Genomic DNA, 24,902 nt, shown 5'->3' with positions numbered 1-24,902 from the left:
CAACCTTTTCTTATAAGATAAATTCTCTAATCCAGGCACCATCACAGTGTATCACCTATGCATCCTTTCTAAGACTTCTACATTCCTTCCCAACATGAGGTAACCAGAACTGAACACCATACTCCAAGCAAGGTCTAATCAAAATTTTAGAGTTGCAACGTTACCTCGCAGCTTTTCAACTCAATCCACCAATAAATGGAGTCCAACACAACATGCATCTTCTTAGCAACCCTATCAACTTGCATAGCACCTTTGCGGGATCTATGGGCACAGACCCCAAAGATCCCTCTGTTCCTCCACACTGCTAAGAATCCTACCATTAATCTTGACTCGGTCTGAAAGATTAACCTTCTAAATTGTATCACTGCACACTTTTCTAGATTGAATTCCATCTGTCACTTCTCATCCCAGTTCTGCATCTTATCAATGTCCCACTGTAACTTACGACAACCCTCTACAGCACCCACAACACCACCAACTTTCAAGTCATCTGCAAACTTACTAACCCACCTTTACACTTCCTCATCTAAGTCATTTATAAAAATCACAAAGAATAGATGTCCACAATAGATCCCTGCAAAACACCACTAGTCATCGACCTCTAGGCAGAATATACTCCATGTACTACCAGCCTCTGCCTTCTGTGGGTAAGTTAATCCCCAATTCACTCACCCAAGTTTCCCTGGATCCCAAGCCTCCTGACTTTCTAAATGAGCCTACCATGGGGAACCTGACCAAACACCTTACTAAAATTCATTTTGCCACATCCACTGCTCTAACTTCATCCATTTGTTTTGTTACTTCTTTGAAAAATTCAGTCAGGCTTGTGAGATATGACTGGCTCCTCACAAAGCCATGCTGACCATTCCTAGTTAAACTATGCTTCTCCAAATGCTCGTAAATCCTGTCTCTAAGAATTGTCTCCTGTAGTTTGCCCGCCACTGATGTAATACTCATTGGTCTATAATTCCCAGGATGATCCCTCTTATCTTTTTTGAACAAAGTATTAATATTTGTCATCCTCCAATCTTCTGGTAATTTTAATGATTGTTTTCATTTTCATTCAATTCTGTAACTTCAATGATATTTAATTGCAAATGAACATTTATGCTAAGAGATGACTAATTTCAAATATATTTTATTGCACATACAAAGGTAAAATCAGATGAGAAAATTTTAAGAACTCCAGTGACAATTGCTGCTAAAGGGCAACACTGTGTTTGCTCAATTCTCAAATAAATGTTTAGTTCTATTATTTTAAATTTCCTTAAGAAGTAAATGGAAATCTTACTATTCTGGTGCAGTTAATTATCAGTACATGACAGCATTGTTATTAAGAATGGGTTTTGATTTTTTTAACTGTATTCGTGATATTTGTGTCTTCCTGGGCAGGTTGCCAGATCTGCAGGAAGGTTAGGGAATACAACTGTAACCTTAGGGATGATTTCTTCAGAGGATTCTGATGATTCACTGTTCGCTGATCGTTTGCGCTTAGGAGGAACAGTCTGAGGTCCTGAAACTTGCAGGATAGCCGTCTCAGCGTCAGTTTGTGCAGTAAAATGATCATGGACCACATCATCATGAATAACCAACTGGTCTTCTGCTACTGGAGGAGCCATGGACCCGCCTGCTTCTGGGATAGCAGTACCCTCTCCTTCGGGAGCAGCACCAACCCCGTCTACTGCTGCCTGCTGTAGTATCAGAACAATTGTTTTTTATTGTTGGCATGACAATTGTGCTGCTATATTGTAACGAAGCATATTATCTTTACTATAGCTCCAAATTTGAGAAGATTTATTTCTTATTTGGAAGATCTTAAGTGATCAGACACACAAATTCACAGGAGTAGTTTCTACATTACTCTGCGGTAATTAAAATGTGAAACCACTCCAGTATATTTTGGATGGAATATCGCATCACATTATATCAGCTGTAGAGTTGGTTGCTTTGTGTGTAATTGTGTCCTGTGCCCTCTGTGAAAGATTTTAATGAAATAGGCAAACCTATAGCTATGAAGCCAACTTGACTAATTGGTGTGGAGCCATTCTCAGCTCTTAAGTTATTGGGTAAAATGTTAAGGTGATTGGTGGAAAGTATAGGGGGAATGACAGAGGTAGTTAGTTTTATTTACAAAGAGAGTGATAGGTGCATGGAATATACTGCCAGGATGGTGCTAGAAATGTAAGAAACTCTTAGATAGGTAAATGGATGAAAGAAAAACAGAGGGCTGTATGAGAGGGAAGGGTTAGATTGATCTTGGAGTAGATTAAAAGGTTTCCACAACATCATGGGCCTAGGGCCTGTACTAGCTATACTGTTCAGCTCCAACACCATATTCAAGTTTGCTGAAAACACCACTCTTGTGGGCCGTAATAGGACAGAGCTTGACAACTTGGCTGAGTGATTTCATAACAAAAAAATCTCACTCAATATCAGTAAAACAAAGGAACTGATTGTAGACTTCGGGAGAGAGGAACCAGTAATCCCTGAGCCAGTCCTCATTGGAGGATCAGAGTTGGACAGGGTCAGTAACTTTAAATTCCTAGGTGTTAATATCTTAGAATACCTGTCCTGGACCCATCACATAAACGTTATTGTAAAGAAAGCACAACAGTGTCTACTTCCTTAGAAGTGTGCGGAGATTCGGCATGACATCAAAAACTTTGAAAAACTCTATGGATATGTAGTGAAGAGTGTATTGACTGACTGCATCACAGCCTGGTATGGAAACACCAATGCCTTTGAATAGAAAATCCTACAAAATGTACAGGATTTGGCTCAGTACATCATAGGTAAAGCCCTCCCAACCATTGAGCACATCCATCATCAAAGTTCCTCCCCACCCAGGCCATGCTTTCCTCTTGCAGCCACAATCAGGTAGAAGGTGCAAGAGCTCAGGACTCGCATCACCAGGTTCAGGAACAGTTACTACCCCTCAACCATCAGGCTCTTGAACAAAAGAGGATAACTACAATCACCTGCTCAATTATTGAGATGTTCCCACAATCAATATTATCACTTTATGGACTCTTTATTGTGTTATTTCATGTCCGCCTTTATTGCTATTTATTTATATTTGCATTTGCAGTTTGTTGCCTTCTAAACTACTTGATCTTTCATTGATCCTGTTACGGTTACTATTCCATAGATTTGTTCAGTATGCCCACAGGAAAAAGAAATTTGTGGTTGTATGTGGTGACCTACAGTACATGTACTCTGATAATAAAATTTACTTCGAACTTTGAACTGTACTATGTTCTTTGATCTACGTTCTTATTTATTTTTTCTGGCACAATTCCATCAACTCCTGTTTGATTGTTTTAGCACTGAAGGGATAATTTTCAGTAGCCAATTAACCTACAAGCATATTTTTGGATGTTGGAGGGAAGTAATGAGGTCACTTCATGAGAGAGCTCACTTAATGACACGTCCAGGAATCAGTGGTCTTTGGAACTCATTCCTTTGAGTGCTGGTCATCCAGAAAACCCTGTGTTTTCTAGCCAGAAAAGCCATTGGCTAGAATGCAATGCTTCTCTAGATAATATTATGGATCATGAGTAATCCACTCATGAACTGAAAGATTAAATTCAAGCGTGCTTCAATACTATTGCAAAGCTCCAGGATAACAAAATATTCCATGGAGTAGAGACACAAAAATTTAAATAGAAATACAGGTCCTCCCCATATTATGAATGCTCAAATTAAGGATAACTGTTAATGAGTATTCGGGAGACCAGTGGATGGATTTGCCAGTGGCTGTTGGGGTAGTTATGTGGGAACGTGGTTCATGGCAACATCATTGCATCTTGTAGAGAAATATGAATGAGTCAATTAAACACTCAGGTTTATCTAGACATTGCCTTTTCTTTGCATTTTGTTAATTAAATATATTGTTGGACAGCTGCATTCCCCCTCAAAAAAAGGTTAAGGTTGCAAACAGTTCTCAGGCACTTTAAATAGACAAATATCATACTCAAATGTTCTTTAGCCAGCACACCTCCTGTGCTGCTTAATAATTGGGTGGGGTTTGGGGAAATGAAGAGAAGTTATACTCTTGATGGCTCCACCTCCTCTTTAAGCTTGTAAGTGCAAATGTTGTTATATTACCAAGATTGCATTTTCAGTTGGTTCAAATATATGAGCGTAGAAGAATGAGGGGAGATTTGATAGAGGTATACAAATTGTGTGGGCTTGTGGCCAAGTGGTTAAGGCATTCGACTAGCGATCTGAAGGTCGTGAGTTCAAGCCCCAGCCGAGGCAACGTGTTGTGTCTTGAGCAAGGCACTTGATCACACATTGCTCTGCGACGACACTAGTGCCAAGCTGTATGGGTCCTAATGCCCTTCCCTTGGACAACATTGGTGCCGTGGAGAGGGGAGACTTGCAGCATGGGCAGCTGCTGGTCCTTCCATACAACCTTGCCCAGGCCTGCGCCCTGAAGAGTGAAGACTTTCCAGGCGCAGATCCATGGTCTCGCAAGATTAACAGATGCCTTTTAATCAAAGTATTTGAAACAAAGTAAGGAATTTTGCTGCATCAATGCTTTTGAAGAACGGTTGCTAAACAATCAAAAGTGTAATGTCATGCAAAAGATCTTAGGGACAAGACAGGCCACTCTGTTGCTTGATCCTGCCCTATCAGTGAAATAATATCATAGCTGATTGACATCTCCCTTTAATCCATTTATCCACCTTGAATACATACTTATTATAACAAGACACTACCAATTTCTCTCCCACAGACTCCAGTAGATAAAACATATGCACGTTATGTAAACATGCGTTTGGAATGGCCCAGTTCATGCTTTTGGAAATGAGTTGCTTATTTATTTTATTTTATTTTATTTTATTTAGTGATGCAGCACAAAATGGGCCCTTCCAGCTGAACTGCCCAGCAACCTACCTATTTAACACCAGTCTATGCACAGGACAATTTGCAATGACCAATTAACCTAGTAATTGATATGTCTTTGGACTGAGGAAGGAAACTGGAGCACCTAGAGGTTTCATAAGAAGGGTATACAAACTTCATTGTATAGGATGCTGAAATTAGAGTGTATCCATTCCAATTTTCCCACCATCACAACAGGTCAACAGCAGATGCCATCTCATTGACTCTTCACTAAACCCTGCAACATCTGAACAGCAAAGATGCATACATCAGAATGTTCTTCAGTGAGTACAGCTCAGCATTTATTACTATCATCCCCTCAAAACTAATCAATAAGCTTCGAGTCCTAAGCTCAATGCCTCCTTGTGCAACTGGATCCTCAATTTCCTTACTTGCAGACCTCTGTCAGTTGGGATTGGCAGTAACATCTCCTCCACAATCTCAGTCAGCACAGGTACGCCACAAGGCTGCATGCTTAGCCCTTTTCTTTACTTGCTTTACACTTATGACTGCAAGACTAAGCACAGCTACAATGCATTACATTTGCTGACTTTCATTTGCCTGATTTAGAATGGGAGGGAGATTGAAAATCTGGCTGAGTGGTGCCACAACAACAACCTGTCATTCAATGTCAGCAAGACCAAGGAGATGGTAATTGACTTCTGAAGGAGGAAACCAAAGGTCCAAAGCCAGTCCCCATTGGGGCATCAGAGGTGAAGAGGGTCAATATCTTTAAATTCCTCGGTGTTATTATTTCAGAGGGTCCGTCCTGGGTCCAACATGTAAGTGCCATTATGAAGAAAGCACAGCAAGCCTCTACTTTCTTTGAAGTTTATGAAGATTAAGCATGTCATCAAAAACTTTGACAGACTTCACAGATGGAGAGTATATTGACTGGTTCCATGAAGGCCTGGTATGGAAGCACCAATACCCCTGTATAGAAAAGCCTACAAAATGTAGTAGATATGGTCCAGTCCATCACGGGTAAAGCCCTTTTCTACCATTGAGTACATCTATGTGGAGCACTGTCACAGGAAAGCAGCATCCATCATCGAGGACCCCACCATTCAGGACATACTCTCTTCTTGCTGCTGCCGTCACTAAGAAGGTACAGAAGCTTTAGGACGCACAGCACCAGGTTTAGGAAGGGTAATTACGCCTCAACCATCAGGTTCTTGAACCAGAGGGGATAACTTCACCCAACTTCACTCACTCCATTGCTGAACTGTTCCCACAACCTATGGATGCACCTTCAAGGACACTGCATCTCATGTTCTCGCTAGTTATTGCTTATTTATTTTATATTATTACTTATTTTCTTCTCTTTCTTTTTGTATTTGCACTTTGGTCGTTATCCATCTTGTTGGGTGCAGTCTTTCATTTACTGTGGTTGCCCACAAGAAAACGAATCTCAGGGTTGCATATAGTAAAGTGTACTGTATGTACTTAGATAATAAATTTACTTTGAACTTTGAACTCTGAACTCCAACACTCCAAGCTATAATAGCATCATGCTATCTGCTATACTATTGTGCTAATGACACAGGAGGAGACGCTTCAGTCACTTATTTTGTGCTAGTGGAAAAAGATCCATCATGCCTAACCCACCTTCCAACACCCAGACTGTAGCCCTGTAAGTCAAATGTCTGCAGTCTTCCAGAAGCCACTTCAATGTGATGAGGCTTCTTTCTTTATCACCCAGTTACAAAACTGCCATTTTTGTTTTACTCATCTCCCCTATAATTCTTCTACCGATTACTTTCTGTCCATACCGCCTAGTTTTTCACTTCACTGTTTCATCTTTGTGTCTTCTGTTTTCTTTTCTGATTTACTTCCCCATTTTATCTCTACTCCTCCTATACTCTTCTAGGGTATCTCAGTGTCTGAAGTAACTTCCTTTTTCATGTTACCCTTCATGAATATCACCTTTGGGTGCTGATTTCAGCCTAATAAATCACTATTTATCCAAACAGGTAGACAACACAGACTTACAGATACCACAGTCTGGGTTGGGGGGTGGGGGTTCACTTGGAGAATTCAGTTGTCAAGCAGCAGTTGTGGAGGCAAAATGTGTAAGTTGGTGTTTCAGATCAAGACCTTGTATCATTTTAACCATTTCTTTCACATCAGTCTTTATCGGTTGAACACAACTGAATGCAAATATATACTGCATGTATACAAGCCTACCTAAGCCTGAACGTCTTTGTTTCGGTCTGGTGAATCTGCATGATATCTGCTTCAGGGTCAGTATATTCATACAGAGGTTTGGTGGTGTACAGAAAATGAATATTGTGAAGCCTTGCCATATACTATAGTTGTCCTATAATAACAGTGGGACATAATTGGCAAATATATTTAGTTGAAAGACTAAAGCATTACCTGATTGCCGAAGAATTCACAGTTCTGCTGAATGTCCGCTGCAGCAGACATTGTTTGGCCGACACTGGATTTGCAGAACACAATTTCCTACAACAATGTAAAATACAGGAGTAAACGTAGTGATTCAACATTTGAGTGCTGTTCAATTATTTTGCATTGTGTTTTCATACCTATTTTCAACAGAATTGAACAGAGACAAAAGTCAACAGAATACTGAAGCCCAAATGGTAATTCCATTCACTGTCCTGCCCTTTGAGGAAAATCAATGGGACAATTGGACAATACTTTGGTATTACCATTTGCTTTCCCTTCCTTTAAATGTTTCTCAATTGGATTTTGAACATTATTGTGCTGATCCTAAACAAGAGTGTTTTCACAGCCACAGAATAGAGGGACATCCTTTTAGGGCGAAGATGAGAGGAATTTCTTTAGCCAGAGAGTGGTTAAATCTATGGATTTTGTTGCCACAAGCAGCTGTGGAGGCCAAGTCTTTATGTATATTTAAAGCAGAGATTGATAGGTTCTTGATTGGTTACAGCATGAATCAATATGGGAGAAGGCAGGAGATTGGGGCTGAAAGGAATAATGGATCAGCCATAATGAAATGACAGAGCAGACTCGATGGGCTAAAATGGCCTAATTCGGTTCCTATACCTTATAGTCTTATAGTTTTATGCTCTTAAGTGATGTAGTAAAACCCTATGAAATACCTCAAAATATTTCCTAAAATGATCCGTGTAACCTAAAACTTTACCCAAAGTGAACATAAACACCTTTCAAGCCTGAGGTCTTTGTAAGGGAATTTACATGTGGCCCATGATGGTCTGAAGGTAAGTGAGAAGGGGAATATTGATGAGGATGTAAGTGACTTCATAAGGATGCATAAAATCTGAGTGACTTGATAATGATATGGTAGACGGAGTACAATCTGGGAAAATGTGAGATTATCATCTTCAGTCATACTGGGCATTCTGTAATTGGAGAAGAAAGATCTTCAAGGAGTCCTTAGTATAAGATGATAAGACCATAAGATATAGAAGCAGAATGAGGCCATTTGGCCCATCGAGTCTGCTCTGCCATTTCATCATGTCTGATCCAATTTTACTCTCAACCCCAAGTTCCTGCTTTCAACCCAAATCCTTTCATGCCCTGACCAATCAAGAATTTATCAACCTTTGTCTTAAATATACATATTTAAGAATTCAAGGATTCAAGTGCTCCTCTCCCCTCCCCCCACTGGGACGGTCAGATCACAACCTGGTGCATCTAAAACCCTGCTGCGTGCCTCTGGTGAAGAGTAAACCTGCAACCTCGAGGACAGTGAGAAAATGGTCGGAGGAGGCTTATGAGGCGCTCCAGGATTGTTTTGAGGTGACAGACTGGCAGGCACACTGTGAGCCACATGGAGAGGATATTGATGGGCTCACAGAGTACATCACTGATTACATCAACTTCTGTGTGGACTGCAATGTTCCGACAAAACTGTCCTTTGTTATTCAAATAACAAGCCATGGGTGACAAAGGACATTAAAGACATCCTGAACGCTAAAAAGAGGGTGTTCAGAGATGGAAATAGGGAGGAGCTGAGGGCAATACAGAGTGACCTGAAAGCCAGGATCAGGGAGGCTAAAGACAGGTACAGGAGGAAGCTTGAGTGGAAACTCCAGCAGAACAACATGAGAGAGGTCTGGAGGGGGATAAGGACCATCTCTGGGTTCCAGAAAACTAGCAACAGAGGAACAGAAGGCAGTGTGGACAGAGCCAATGAACCTAACCTGTTCTTTAACAGAATTGACATTGTGGCCCCTGCCCATCCCACACATGAGCCATCTGTTGTCGGCCCCCAACCAACACATATTCCACTCTCCCCTCCTAACCTTCCTCACAGTCCCCCACCCTGCTCTCATGACTACACCACTTCCCCACATGAAACCACCATGGTGGGCTTCACAGCTGAACAGGTGAGAAGACAGCTGAAACGTCTTAACCCAAGCAAGGCTGCAGGACCGGATGGTGTCAGTACCAGGGTGCTCAAAGCCTGTGCCCCTCAGCTATATGGAGTACTTTGCCATGTATTCAACCTGAGCCTGAGGCTCCAGAGGGTTCCTGTATTGTCCTGCCTCGTCCCTGTGCCGAAGATGCCGCGCCCCAGCGGCCTCAATGACTACAGACCGGTGGCATTGACCTCCCACATCATGAAGACCCTGGAGAGACTTGTTCTGGAGCTGCTCCGGCCTATGGTCAGGGCACACTTAGATCCCCTCCAGTTCGCCTACCAGCCCTGACTAGGAGTTGAGGATGCCATCGTCTTCCTGCTGAACCGTGTCTACGCCCACCTGGACAAGCCAGCGAGCACTGTGAGGTTCATGTTTTTGACTTCTCCAGTGCATTCAACATCATCCGCCCTGCTCTGCTGGGGGAGAAGCTGACAGCGATGCAGGTGGATGCTTCCCTGGTATCATGGATTCTTGATTACCTGACTGGCAGACCACAGTACATGTGCTTGCAACACTGTGTGTCCGACAGAGTGATCAGCAGCACTGGGGCTCCACAGGGGACTGTCTTGTCTCCCTTTCTCTTCACCATTTACACCTCGGACTTCAACTACTGCACAGAGTCTTGTCATCTTCAGAAGTTTTCGGATGACTCTGCCATAGTTGGATGCATCAGCAAGGGAGATGAGGCTGATTGCAGAGCTACGGTAGGAAACTTTGTCACATGGTGTGAGCAGAATTATCTGCAGCTTAGTGTGAAAAAGACTAAGGAGCTGGTGGTAGACCTGAGGAGAGCTAAGGTACCAGTGACCCTTGTTTCCATCCAGGGGGTCAGTGTGGACATGGTGGAGGATTACAAATACCTGGGGATACGAATTGACAATAAACTGGACTGGTCTAAGAACACTGAGGCTGTCTACAAGAAGGGCCAGAGCCGTCTCTATTTCCTGAGGAGACTGAGGTCCTTTAACATCTGCCGGATGATGCTGAGGATATTCTATGAGTCTGTGGTGGCCAGTGCTATCAAGTTTGCTGTTGTGTGCGGGGGCAGCAGGTCGAGGGTAGCAGACACCAACAGAATCAACAAACTCATTCATAAGGCCAGTGATGTTGTGGGGATGGAACTGGACTCTCTCACGGTGGTGTCTGAAAAGAAGTTGCTGTCTAAGTTGCATGCCATCTTGGTCAATGTCTCCCATCCACTACATAATGTACTGGGTGGGCACAGGAGTACATTCAGCCAGAGACTCTTTCCACCGAGATGCAGCACAGAGCGTCATAGGAAATCATTCCTGCCTGTGGCCATCAGACTTTACAACTCCTCCCTTGGAGGGTCAGACATCCTGAGCCAATAGGCTGGTCCTGGACTTATTTCATAATTTACTGGCATAATATTACTATTTAACTATTTATGGTTCTATTACTATTTATTATTTATGGACCAACTGTAACGAAAACCAATTTCCCCCGGGATTAATAAACCATGACTATGACTATGCCTATGACTATGACTGACTATGACTAAAGACTTGGCCTCTGCAGCTGCCTGTGGCAAAGAATTGCACAGCTTCACCACACTCTGGCTAAAGAAATTCCTCCTCATCTCCGTTTTAAAAGGACACCTTTCTACTCTGAGCCTGTGTCCACTGGTCTTAGACTCTCCCACCATAGGAAACATCCACTCCATATCCACTCTATCAAGGCCTTTCAACATTCGATAGTTTTCAATGAGGTCACACCTCATTCTTCTGAATTCCAGTGAGTACAGACCCTGAGCCATCAAACGCTTTCATGTGACAAGTCATTCAATCCTGGAATCATTTTCAAGAACCTCCTTTGAGCCCTCTCCAGTATCAGCACATCCTTTCTAAGATAAGGTCTTCCCAACCACTGGGGTTAGATTAATTGGCCTATAGTTTCCTTTCTTCTGCCTCACTCCCTTCTTGAAGAGTGGAGTGACATTTGCAATTTTCCAGTCTTCCATAACAATTCTAGAATCTAGTGACTCTTGAAAGATCATTACTAATGCCTCCACAATCTCTTCAGCCACCTCTTTCAGATCCCTGGGGTGTACACCATCTACCTTCAGACCTTTCAGTTTCCCAAGAACCTTCTCTCTAGTATTGGTAACTTAACATACTTCATGACCCCTGACATCTGGAATTTCCACTATTCTTCTAGTGTCTTCCACAGTGAAGACTGATGCAAAATACTTATTCAATTTGTCCGCCATTTCCTTGTCCCCTATTACTATCTCTCCAGCATCATTTTCCAGTGGTCCAATATCCACACTCACATCTCTTTCACACTTCATGTATCTGAAGAGACTTTTGATATCCTCTTTAATATTACTGAGTAACTTACTTTCGTATTCCATCTTTACCTTCTTAATGACTTTTTTAGTTGCCGTTTGTTGGTTTTTAAAAATTTCCAAATCATCTAATTTTCCACAAATTTTTGCTCTATTATGTGCCTTCCCTTTGACTTTGACTTCTCTTGTCAGCCACGGTTGAGTCATCTTGTCTTTACTATACTTCTTCCTCTTTAGGATGTATGTATCCTGTATCCTCATACTCAAACACTGAAAACTAATGTGAGATTCATCAGACTATTAGACAGGCAAATGGTATGTTGGCCTCTTTTTACTAGAGAATTTGGGGAAAAAGGATGTTCTACTTTACATGTATAGAACCTAAGTGCTACCACAGCTGGAGCATTGCACAGTTTTGGTCTCCTTAGCTAAAGAAGGGTATACTTAGTCAAGAGGGACTTTAATGATTAACAATATTGATACTCGTACTTTAGCAAGTCTCATATTTCCTGGGATGGTAGACTGCTGAATGATGGAAACCTGTATAACTTGCATAACCTATGTAACACAGGAAATTAAATTTAATGCAATTAAAGAAAGCATTAATTTCTAGAGGTATAGAATATAAGAGCAGGGATGTCATGTTGAGGCTCTATAAGGCACTTGTGAGACCACACTTGGAGTATTATGTGCAGTTTTGATCTCCTTATTTTAGAATGGACATTGGAGAGGGTTCAGAGAAGAATCATGAGAATGATTCCAGAAATGAAAGGGTTACCATATGAGGAATGTCTGGCAACTCTTGGGCTGTATTCCTTGGAGTTCAGGAGAATGAGGGGGGATCTCGTAGAAACATTCTGAATGTTAAAAGGCCTGTACAGATTAGATATGGAGAAGTTATTTCCCATGGTAGGGGAGTCTAGTACAAGAGGGCATGACTTCAGGATTGAAGGACGTCCATTTAGAACAGAGATGCGGAGAAATTATTTTAGTCAGAGGGTGGTAAATCTGTGGAATTTGTTGCCACGAGCGGCTGTGGACGCCAAGTCATTGGGTGCATTTAATGCAGAGATAGATAGGTTCTTGATTAAGCAGGGCATCAAGGGGTATGGGGAAGAAGGTAGGGCAGTTGGGGATGACTGGAAGAATTGGATCAGCCCATGATTGAATTGTGGAGCAGACTCGATGGACTGAATGGTCTACTTTAGCTCCTATATCTTATGATCTTATCAAAATCTATGGACTCACTTTCAAGGTCTCTAGAACTCATGCTCTCAGTATTATTGATTTATTTATTACATAAGATTGTATTTGCACAGTTTGTCTTTTTTTGTATGTTAGTTGTTTGTCAGTCTGTGCTTGTGTATCTTTTTATTGATTCTTTTTTTTATCTATTGTGAATGCCTGCAAGAAAACGAATCTCAAGGTGGTATTCTCTGATATATATGTAGTTTGATAATAAATTTACTTTGAACATTGATCTTTGCAATTGAGTAGCTAGGGTTCAGTTATTTATAATTTAGATGAATAGGAAGTGGCCAGATTGAATTGTGTGAAATGTTTAGTAGGCTACAATACAGAGATAATGTATCCCCAGCTGAGATGACTGCACTGTGGTCACACCCTTAACATAAGGGATAACTCATTTAGGAATGAGAATTTCTTTACTCCCTTCTGAAGAATCTTGGTGAATGGAAAGTCAGTCATTGACTGAATTCAAAACTGATATCAATGAATTTCTAAATAGTAGAAGAATCAAGAGGAAAGAGATAAGATAAGAAATGTGGTAAAGATTATCAATAATGATTAGGCCTGATGAGCTGAATAGCCTGTTCCTGCTCCCATTTTATGTAGAAACTTATGTTCAACTGTATTTGAATTGATTAAGATCCAGCAGTTATCAAAATGCAAGCCTAAGGATCTTAGGTGCTGTTTATCTAACCAGGTACCAACAGAGAAGAATGTTTATTGTCTTTGGAATTCAGAGAAATATTAAAACAGAGAAACAGGGCCAAGACATTCATCTTGTCCTACTTTAATTCAACTGCTAAGCCACCCCAGCTTCATTTGCTCACTCTGTTCTACGTTCTTTCATAAATTTACCTCATAAAAGTTCATTTTCGTGACAGTTATAAAAATTAGCCTGGAATCCAGCATTTTTTCAGGAAAGGAATTTGATTCATTTTGGAAAGAAAACCTTGAAATTTCTCTCTCATGGCTTCGTACTAATATAGAATGTTGTAAGTAGGATTTTCATATTATGTTTGACAATTTATTATAAATTTTGCTTTGGCAAAACCAGCCCTATGTCCTTCTTTCACAGAGAATCTTAATTAAAGCTGTGCTGAATGGGTCTAATTCCTTAGGTTAACTGATGATACAGCAACATCTGAGATAATAGCTATATGTGTGAGGTTAGTGTGCCTGAATATGCTTGACAACAGTGCTACTTTATAAACTCTGATTATGGCCAGAAAAAAACTGGGCTCATCGCAATTCAGAAGCACCAACTAATCAATAGGTAATCAACAGTTGCATCAAATTCAAGCCAAAAATGCTTAGATAATCCGAACATGCTGGCAATGATCACCCCATTTATCTGGATAAAACATGTCCTGAAATGATCAGATAGACATTTGGAAGATATCATAATTTGGTCAACAAATATAACCATGAAACCTATTGGTAAATCCATAAGTGTTTAACTCCTATTACAGTCTCTACAAACACATTTCCCAATGTTCCTTGCACATAATAACTCATACTTAGTGCCTGTGATTCACTTTCCAAACTCAAATGCTCTCCAATATAAGCATTGTATGTTTGTTCAAGCTACACTATTAGGATCTCATTCAACATCCTTTGTTACACTAATAAATTTCGGCCACTATCCATTATTGAACAGAATTATCAGAATTATTTTTCAAACCGTAACTAATTATTGATAATATTATTTATAAACTACCTAAAAATTTTGAATGATTATAATCTGTAACTTAGTTAGGATTATATATTTTACCAATCTCTGTTATACTCACAGGATTTTGAAGAAGTTGGAGAGTACATATATCACTGTTTTTCAAACATGTTGTCTCTCTCAAAACATATTCTACTACTATCCGATTCAACATTCCCTGAAACATAACCACAATAATATTTCCAATGAATAGCAGATTGGTTTGTTTGCTGCATTTATTTTGATTGCAAACCCTAACATCAACATGATTAGGATAATTGTAATATCCATTTTTGGTAGGACCACCTGAAGGAGAAATAGAACTTGAAAAATGTTGGTAAGATAGTGAAATCCATGTCACATCGGTTATCTCCAAAGTTTAAAAACAGGATGGATCAATTAGGCTGTGAGAACATGTTTAAACACAAGCAACTCCAACATGAAACATTGAGATGCATTGCTATTTTCCCGATCGGATTGATCTGTCAATAAAAATTTCAATCATTCCCAATTAGCACTGAAGTAACAAAAATAAATGTTATTCCAAAGACTGGCATAAATTGAAGAGTTGTTTTTCCATCCATATTCATTTCACAAAGAATCCTTATATCACCCAGAGCGGTCAGAGACATTACCCACAATAGGCTGGATGATATTCTAATCAATCCAACTATTCTACTCTTAGATTAAAAAACTGTTAAAATACCCCACTCCCTGTGATGTGGCTACGTCCTCACACTTTGTCAGCATTTCGCAAGCATCAGATTGAGGCTGTTTCAAAATGTACTTGTGTAGAATGACAGGATAAACACAGCCTGGATACATTGAAGTCTTCCTTAGTTACTTGGAACATAGCTAAAAATATCATAGAGGTAGAGGGAGTAAATTATAGTGATAACATGGCCATTTGGATGTCTATGCAATGCTGGTTCATTTTAACCCCCTGCAGTTGGTATCCCATTCAAAAAAAATTATTGACACATCAGAGATCCACTTTAATTCAGCACCATCAGAGATATTTAAAAGTTATACATATGGCATGAGGATACTTTGCTGAATTAAAGAACCTACCACACCACTCTGGTCTATCCAGCTCATGTGGGGCCTCACGGCCGAACATATTCATCCAAAGCTCTTTGATAGAATGGAAATTAAATTCTGAGAAAGAAGAATTGCAAACCTGATGTAAGTGATATTGGGGCAAGCAAGGAAGCTTGGGTCAGTTTAGGACACCGTAGGTGAGTCATTAAATCTACAGCTGAAACAATTAACAAAGCCTCCCAAAGGCAAGAAGGCAGATTCAGAAAGCATATTAGTTGTGCAAAAGTATCTAACAATGATAAAAATGTGCATTAGTGTTCAGTAAGTGGTGTCTTTTCTAATTACTCTAAAAAAATAAATATTACAGTTGCTAATTAGTTGCTGAATTAAACTTTACCAAACTATCATTGTGATTCCTAATGGAGGCGAAGTGCAACTGAAATGGCAATGCTATTCCAGTCGTAGAAATACTTCCTGGTGACTGTCTGCAACATTGATCTTGGTCTTACACTATATCTTGCACTCTCCTTTGAACACTAAAAGTAGAATGAACATGAAATTTGAACACCAATAATAATTACAATGAAAAGTTATAGGGATAGTTAAAAAACAAATTGACTAACCAGTATGTAGCTTCTTCCTATTTCTTGAAGCTCAAAACGATGCATATGGTTGGACTCATCATTGAACTTTTTCAGTGAGACCAGTGAAGCATTTATAGCTGATTCACTGTCTGATGGTATTAGAACTGGACAGTCAGGACATTCTTTAACAATATCTCCACGTGAATCTGCAAAATATTATAGTATTACTATGCATCCTGCTGTTTGCAACAGGTATCCAACAAAGCAGGTAGTTGAGATTAACAGAAGACTTTGTAGCTACTTTCTGCCAAGTCTTATGCTAAGCACTGTCACAAGCTGAATCAAAGGTGGTAATGAATCAGCATATAGGAAGAACATTGAAAATCTAGCTGACTGGTGTCATCACAACAACTTTTTACTCAATGTCAGCAAGATCCAAGGAGCTGATTATAGACTTCAGGAGAAGGAAATCAGGGGTCCATGAGCCAGTCCTCATCAGAAGAGCAGAGGGGGGAAGAGAGTTAGCAACTTTAAATTCCCAGGTGTTATTATTTTAGTACGAAGAAAGTACAGCAGTGCCTCTGCTTCCTTGAGTCTTTGCATTGATTCAGCATGACAGCCAACATTTTGACAAATTTCTATAGATGTGTGGTGGAGAGTATATTGAACGGCTGCATCACAGCCTGGTATAGAAATACCAATGCTCTTAAATGTAAAATCCTACAATCCGTGTATGCAGCCCAGTCATCACAGGTGACTCCCAGCCATTGAGCACATCTACATGGAGCACTGCTGTAGGAAAGCAGCATCCATGATCAGGGATCCCCCACTACCCAGAACATGTTCTGTTCTCACTGCTGCCATCAGGAAGCAGGTACAAGAGACATAGGACAATTACCACCCCTCAACCTGAAGCAAAGGAGATAACTTCACTCAACATGACTTGCCCCATCACTGAAATGTTCCCACAGCCAATGGACTCGCCTTCAAAGACTCTTCATCTCATGTTCTTGATATGTATTGCTTATTTATTTGTTATTATTATTTCTTCTTTCTGTATTTGCACAGTTTGTTGACTTCACCCTGGTTGAACACCCTAGTGGGGTGGTCTTTCATTATGTTTATTAATCTATAGATTTATTGAGTATGCTCACAAAAAATGAACCTCAGGGTTCTAAAGGTGGCATATATGTACTTTGATAATAAACTTTTCTTTGAACTTTGAACTTTAACTGTTGGGAAGGTGGTGATAATTCGTCTGCTTCAACTGTTCTAGTCTTTATTCTTGTGGTGTTGCCAGTAGGGAATTCCTGATTTAGATACAGTCACCATAGTGTGGTATCCTGAGCTGCTACTTCCTCTAATCTGACCGAATCACCGTCATTTCTGTGCATCAATTTTGCAACAAATTCATTCTTAACATTCACTCACGCAACTCTCAAATGTACTTGCCAGCTCAAGAAAAACAAGAACGTACCTGGAGACACATCACACTTGTAGCCATCCAAATGTTTGGTACCTTCAGGTGTAGTTTCTAGGAGTACGTCGCAATCTCCGTCTGCTTTCTAATGCAACAATTAGGGAAAATATAATTTTTCTTAAATTGGATTAGAATATATCAACTAATCAATCACAGTGGCATCTCAAATATTATGAGATGCATTTGTGATAATGGAATCAAAATCTAGAGGAGGTTCGTAAGAGTGATTTCATGAATAGAAGGATTAACGTATGAGGAGGGCTTGACGGTTCTGGGCCTCTATTACCTGGAGTTCAGAAGGATGAGGAGGGGATCTTATTGAAACCATTCAAATATTGAAAGGCTAAATAGAGTAGACATGAAGGGGGTGTTTCCAATAGAGGAGGAGTCTAAAACCTACCCATATATGTATTTATATTTATTGTACATTTTCTGAATATTGTGTTCTTTATCTTATTGTGTGTTTATTTTTGTGCTGCATCAGATCTAGAATAACAATTATTTTATTCTCTTTTACATTTGTGTACTGGAAATGACATTAAACAATCTTGAATCTTTTAGTACAGCAAAAGAGATCCTATAGTTCCACATATATACTTTTAATGGAATTAATAGGAGACAAATTTACTATTGATTTGTGCGATGCTAGAATACTACTAGTCTCTAAGTTTTAATCGGTAGAAAATTTGTGCCCAGATGTTTCACTGACCAAAAATTTAACTGGCAATTACCAGATGAAGCCAAATTTTACATTTTCACATCAGTTTGAATTGCTTATTTATTCTTATGTATCACAAAAAGTTTGAATGGGCCAGAAGAAAAATTACAATAACAATAGCACTCTCAAGAACTGAACTCATAAGTATTTATTACTTGGGTTTTGCAAATCAAAACTTGTCTATTTAAATATATAAATAATAATGAATCCTTACCCTTTATCCAACAATGCACAAGCTACAAATCCTATCCCAAACTCTAGACAAAATCATTTATATCACTGTACAACTAACACGTGCTACAAAGAAAAGCACTAGAAATCAGATTGACCTTAATGGAGTCATGACTCAGGAGGACTAATATGCAGAGTTCCCTCTGTGATTTAAAGTTTTGGAATATGTGGAAGGAGAGTATTCTGCTGTAGTCAAGTAGGAATGTACAAGCCAGAATCCTGGGGTACCTTATTAATACTGCTCATTATTTTCAGATATTCCTATATGGTCACCCCCACAGACTCTTACACTCCAGGGAAAACATCCCTAACCTATCAAGTATCTCCTTATAACTCAAGCTGTCGAGTCCCAGCAAAATCGTTGTGAATCCTGTCTGCATCCTTTCCAACATAAGGATATAATGGCCCAGAAAATAACCAAGACAATGTGCCAGAGGAGCAATAGGGAAGGAATTAGCCCTTCCCCATCTAACTAGAAACTAGCATCATTATAGACAAAGTCTCAACTATCAGTTTGAGATCTATTCTCTAGTTTTGTCCTGCATTGGAAGTTCATAAAAATACCTTTGCCTCAGAATTTAAAATATATCAAATGCACATTAGTTAGGAAGAAACTACATTTTTCCTGGCTTATTTTTTGCCACTATAAAAATGGGAAGTTCATCAGAGATTTGCTCTTCTTGATCTTGTTCTGCCTATTTCCTCTCCCGACCCTGTTCTGTTTTGAAAGACTCACAGTATTCGTGAATGATCGAATGTTGCAGCTGCTCAGCGGTTTACGGTTCAGCACGTGGCACACAGTTTCTCGAACTTCAATGTCTAAATAGTAGCTTCCATCTCCAACATTCTGAAAAAGAAATGATTATTACATCCTCCCAGTGACTTAGCTCCAAATTAGTGGTTTATTACACAGATTGCTGCATAATAGAATGAAGATATCGTGCCTGACTCTTTATTATTTCAAGCAACCTACAGAATATGCAAACAATGTTCTAAAAAGCAATAAAATAACCCAATGACACAAAATAACAACACTGCAGTCACAATGGAATAATATCTTTAAAATAACATCTGATATTAGTGCAGCAGAACCGAATTTCTCTGGATGAGTGTGAGTCCTCACATCTGTATCTACTGAGTTTTTCATGAGTTCAATGACATTAATAACATTGTACTTTTGGTATATATTTGATACCATGTTAAAGAAAGTGAATGGTTTACTCACTTTAAGATTGCAGGTGTGATTTTAATCTTACTGGTCAGACACCCATCTTAGCCCATATGTATTGCAAGAGACAAGCTGATACTGCCCTAAGCAAAGCTGCAGATTGTAACATCGAAACAGCGAGCTGCTGGTCTCCCTCTTGTCTTTTGCAGGAGCGATATCTAGCGAGAGAGAGATGTCTGGCTGAGAACCTAGCTGCTCTATCCAGCTGACAAGTCCCATTGTTTGACAAAGCAGGTAGGAAGCAGTAAGAGTTACAACAGGTCAGACCTGCTTACACTGGTGTAAAAAAAAATTGCACATCTTAGGAAAAGCAGTTCACAAAACCTCCATAGAGTCATAGAGTTTACAGCATGGAAAAGAGCCCATATCAGCCACAATGCTAACTTCCTTGTCCATACAGCCACAATGCTAACTTCCTTGTCCATACAGCCACAATGATAACTTCCTTATCCGTACAGCCACAATGATAACTTCCTTGTCCATACGGCCACAATGCTAACTTCCTTGTCCATACCAGCCACGATGATAACTTCCTTGTCCATACCAGCCACAATGATAACTTCCTTGTCCATATGGCCACAATGCTAACTTCCTTGTCCATACCAGCCACAATGATAACTTCCTTGTCCATACCAGCCACAATGATAACTTCCTTGTCCATACCAGCCACGATGATAACTTCAGCTCCTCCCATTTGACTGTATTTGACCCCTATTCCTCCAAACATTTTCTATCTATGTACCTGATTAAGCTATTGTAAATATACCTACCTCTTCCTCTTCCTCTGACAATCTATTGCACGTAGTCCCCATCCACCGGGTGAAAAGAATTGCCCCACAGGTCTCTTTTAAATCTTTTTGCTCTAACTTTAAAACTATGCTGTGTAGTTTAAGACTTCCCAACCTTGGGATAAAGTCTGCGACCATCCACCTTATTAAGGCCCCTCATGATATTACGTATTTCTATATGGTCACCCTCGGTTTCCAGGGAAAATAATTTCATATTGTCCATTCTCTCCTTATAATTCAAGCCATTGAGTCCTGGCAACATCCTTCCTGAATGACAATCTTGTTATATTCATGTGACTAGAACTGCACGCAATTCTCCAAGTGCAGTCCACCAATGTATTTTACAGCCATAACATGACGACTCACCTCTTGTAATCATTCCCTGGAACAATGAAGGCAAGCATGCAAACAGCTTCTTCACCATATATCCACCTATACTCAAGGGCCACTTTATTATGTACACCTCCACATTACTGCAAACATCTCAAAGCATGGAGACATAATAAAGGGATTGATTTGTTGTTCAGACCTAACATCAGAATGAGGAAGAAATATAGTCAAAGTGACTGACTGTCGAATTATAAACGCAAACATGAAGAAATCTGCAGATGCTGGAAATTCAAGCAACACACACAAAATGCTGTTGGAATGCAGTAGGCCAGGCAGCATCTATTGGTAGAGGTACAGTCGACATTTTTCCCTTTTTCTCTCTCTCTCTTTTTTCTCCCTCAGTCCCTCCCACTATAACTCCTTGCCTGCTCTCCATCTTCCTCTGGGCTCAGCTCCCGCTTTCTTTCTCTCAAAGCTTCCCGTCCAACGATCCTCTCCCTTCTCCAGCCTTGTAACCCTTTTGCCTATCAACTTTCCAGCTCTTAGCTCCATCCCTCCTCCTCCTGGCTTCTCCTATCATTTTGGATCTCCCCCTTCCACTTTCAAATCTCTTACTAGCTCTTCTTTCAGTTAGTCCTGACGAAGGGTCTCGGCCCGAAACATCAACTGTATCTCTTCCTAAAGATGCTGCCTGGCCGGCTGCGTTCACCAGTATTTGGTGTGACCGTCGAATTATTGCTGGTGCCAGATGGGGTGGTTTGAGCACAACATTCTCTAGAGTTTACAGAGAATGATGTGAAAAACAAAAAAACATCCAGAAAGTGGCAGTTCTCTGGACAAAAATGCCTTGTTAATGCGGGAGGTCAGAGGAGACTGATTCAAGCTAAGAGGAGAGCAACAGTAACTCAAATAACCACGTATTGCAACAGTGCTATTCGGAACAGCACCCCTGAACAGACAACACATTGAACCTGGAAGTGGATGGGCTACAGCAGCAGAAGACACAAACATACACTTAGTTGCCACTTTATTAGGTACAGGAGGTACCTAATAAAGTGGCCACAGAGTATAGCATTGACTGGGTAGTTACAGCCTTTCTGGTTAGCATAAAATACTCTTCATAAAGAAAAATCAATGCTTTCCTTTAAAAGTTCTTCACACTATTCCTTGCAGTGCTGGTCAGTTCCTCCTCCTCTTTTGTTCTAGACCCATTGGTAACATTATCCAGGTCAACCTTTTGTTGGCTCCATTGAAAATACAATAGTCTTTTGAAGAAACCTTAAAATTAAATTTAAACTTCAATTGCTTATTCTTGCCCTCACAGTAGTTTATTCAACATGGCTTAAAATTGCATCTCTGACTTTTTCTGAGTTGAATAACATGAGGATTTGGGGACCATCTTGCATCCTGTGGCAGTGTGGGCTGCATTCTGAGGCCTCTCATACGCCAATAGTGAGGGTGGTAGCATTGAAGAACTGACTGCTTTGCTCACCCCCTTCACTTTCACTGTCGCCAACTCCATCTTTGACGGGGTCCTCCAAAGAGGCGGCTCAGGCAGCCACCTGCAGGGAGCATTATGCAGACAGGGGCTCAATGCAGCTTTTAGGACCGAACTTGGGGAATTGTGCCCCATTCATGCTCTATCTGCTCTTGGCTAGGCAATACATAGATTTTGGTGAATTCATTCAGGTGTAAGGTGTTCATCAACTACCTCTGCAGCTTCATAAAAGCAACAGTGATGGCTGCTGTTCTCCATTCCTACTATCTCCATGCTCTTGCCCCACCAGTCTTCCTGTCGTTTGCACACTCTACCCATTGCCCTGGGGCAGAGCTCGTTCTACAGAAACTACAGTGTGACCAGGAACCAGCACTTCTGCCCTTAACACAGCTTGCTATTTGATTAATTATGAACATCACTAATCATGGAAATAACATTCATTCTTGTTTCTGTACCTTCCTCTGAACATTCTCTATTCTGTCCAGAGCGTATTTGTATCCCCGTTTCCGGTCCGCATTGATGAGTTCAACTGCCTTTTCTGCAATTTGAAGAGCTTCTTGGCCAGTGCACGGCAGTGCTACATAATATGATGCAACCCAAGGTGTGAACAGCTCCAAATAAGCTGCAAACACAAGAAGCCACTTCATGTTGCTCACAAAACTTGCACTGTTTTAAACTGCAGCCTGACTGAGACCAGAAAGATGACAGGACTGTCAGTGACAGCTCACAACGACTGTTTGCATTAAATACGCTGGGTTTGGGAAGATATCAATTAAAAGAAAGTCACGTGACCAAAAAACAAAGCTTGAAAAAACAAGACTGATTACAAAATCAGAGACAGAATTTACCTCACTGGAATAGAATGATACAATGAAGGTCAGCCTCAGCAAAGTAAATTTAGTCTTGTACAAGGTGTGCACAGGGGTTCACCAGGTTATTGATTCAAACCAATCATTAAAATATAACGGAGGATTACAACGCACAAAATATCAGTCCCATTGGTAGTTTTGTTTCTCCTTTAGCAGCCCCTCAGTTTCAAGGATAATTTACAGTACTGTGCAAAAGTTTATATGTGTGTGTATATATATACACACACACATCTAGGGAGCCTAAGATTTTTACACAGTACTGTAGTAATTTTATGTATTGCATTATATACTACTGCCGCAAAAAAAAAATTCATGACATGTGAGTGAAGATAAACCTGATTCTGATATGGGTCTCTATTGTGGACTAAGAATAGGAAGGGGCAGGGAGAGGGAAATTATGGTTGGGAAAAGGGGAAAGGAGAGGGGCGGGAATGGGAAGCATCAAAGAGACATTCTTCAATGATCAATAAACCAAGGAATTAAATGACCTTGCCTGGTGTCTCCCCCACTCCCACCGGTCCCCGGCACTCCTCCTCTGTCACCTGTCCCACACTCCTCCTGTGGAGCTTTACCCTCGCTGTTCCCAACATCCTTTGTTCCTACCAGATTGACAAACTATATATGCCTGACTTTTGCACAGTACTGTACCTCCATTCCACATATGAGTCAATTGGAAAGTCATATGGCAGATCTACAGACACTTGCAAAAGTGGGGAAGTGGTACTTGTCAGGTTGGGTTATGTGGCTGCCTTCAGCACTCAGCCAACGTTAACCATCGCAGCTGGAGGCAGTTGAGTGTGAATGGCTAGTTCCAGCTAAACCTAAGGTGTACTACTTAAAGCAACACACATCAAAGTTGCTGGTGAACGCAGCAGGCCAAGCAGCATCTATAGGAAGAGGCGCAGTCGACGTTTCAGGCCGAGACCCTTCGTCAGGACGAAGGGTCTCGGCCTGAAATGTCGACTGCGCCTCTTCCTATAGATGCTGCTTGGCCTGCTGCGTTCACCAGCAACTTTGATGTGTGTTGCTTGAATTTCCAGTATCTGCAGAATTCCTGTTGTGTACTACTTAAAGCTAGCCTGTATCTCTGGAAAGTTAATCTGACCCGGAAAATAGCACAACATTGTAGAGCGTAGGATATTGCATTGAGGACCTTGATGAGGAAATGGGAAGGAAGGAGGATAACCTGTAGCAATGGGCAGCCAAGAGGTTTTCCTGGTACGTTATCAGAAGCTAGAGAAAACAAATACACTCAGTGGCTACCTGTGCACCTGCTCATTAATGCAAATATCTAATCAGCCAATCATGTGGCAGCAATTCAATGCATAAAAACATGCAGATATGGTCAAGAGGCTCAGCAGTTGTTCAGACCAAACATAAGAATGGGGGAAGAAATATGACCTAAGTGACTTTGACTGTTGGTACCAGATAGAGCGGTTTGAGTACCATAGAAACTGCTGATCTGGTATTTTAAAACGCATCATCCTCTGCAGTTTCCAAAGAAAGGTATAAGAAATAAAGAACATTCAGTGAATGGCAATTCTGTGGGTGAAAATGTCTTATTAACGAGAGAGGTCAGAGGAGAATGGCCAGACTGGATCAAGC

The 24,902-nt window shown here is 40.5% G+C and overlaps 1 protein-coding gene across 2 annotated transcripts; it reads right to left on the bottom strand.

The window, feature by feature from the left end:
* Positions 1 to 1,122: 1,122 nt before the first annotated feature.
* LOC134345225 (alpha-2-HS-glycoprotein-like) lies at positions 1,123 to 23,169 on the bottom strand. 2 transcript variants are annotated; one of them, XM_063045543.1, is made up of 7 exons: positions 22,884 to 23,169; positions 19,321 to 19,431; positions 17,633 to 17,720; positions 16,195 to 16,361; positions 14,613 to 14,708; positions 7,270 to 7,356; positions 1,123 to 1,688 (listed from the first exon to the last, which is right to left on the bottom strand). In XM_063045543.1, exons 1-7 carry the CDS (start codon positions 23,073 to 23,075, stop codon positions 1,356 to 1,358), a joined length of 1,074 nt encoding a protein of 357 aa, XP_062901613.1. In that variant the 5' UTR covers positions 23,076 to 23,169; the 3' UTR covers positions 1,123 to 1,355. The 2 variants fall into 2 exon arrangements, with proteins under 2 accessions (XP_062901613.1, XP_062901612.1); XM_063045542.1 differs by having other exon boundaries at positions 1,123 to 1,691; positions 22,884 to 23,168.
* Positions 23,170 to 24,902: the final 1,733 nt, after the last annotated feature.

This window comes from Mobula hypostoma, chromosome 4, assembly GCF_963921235.1.
Source record: "Mobula hypostoma chromosome 4, sMobHyp1.1, whole genome shotgun sequence".
Taxonomy (NCBI): Eukaryota; Metazoa; Chordata; class Chondrichthyes; order Myliobatiformes; family Myliobatidae; genus Mobula; species Mobula hypostoma.
The sequence above is the reverse complement of the archived record's forward strand: the minus strand, read 5'-3'. Positions and strand labels throughout refer to the sequence as shown.

Excerpts from the sequence above, each read along its gene's own strand:
- LOC134345225 (XM_063045542.1), bottom strand. The coding sequence starts at position 23,075 with ATGAAGTGGCTTCTTGTGTTTGCAGCTTATTTGGAGCTGTTCACACCT. Across the intron at positions 19,432-22,883 it reads TAGAGAATGTTCAGAGGAAG|AATGTTGGAGATGGAAGCTA; the intron begins GTACAGAAACAA and ends TTTCTTTTTCAG. Across the intron at positions 17,721-19,320 it reads TTCGATCATTCACGAATACT|AAAGCAGACGGAGATTGCGA; the intron begins GTGAGTCTTTCA and ends TTGTTGCATTAG.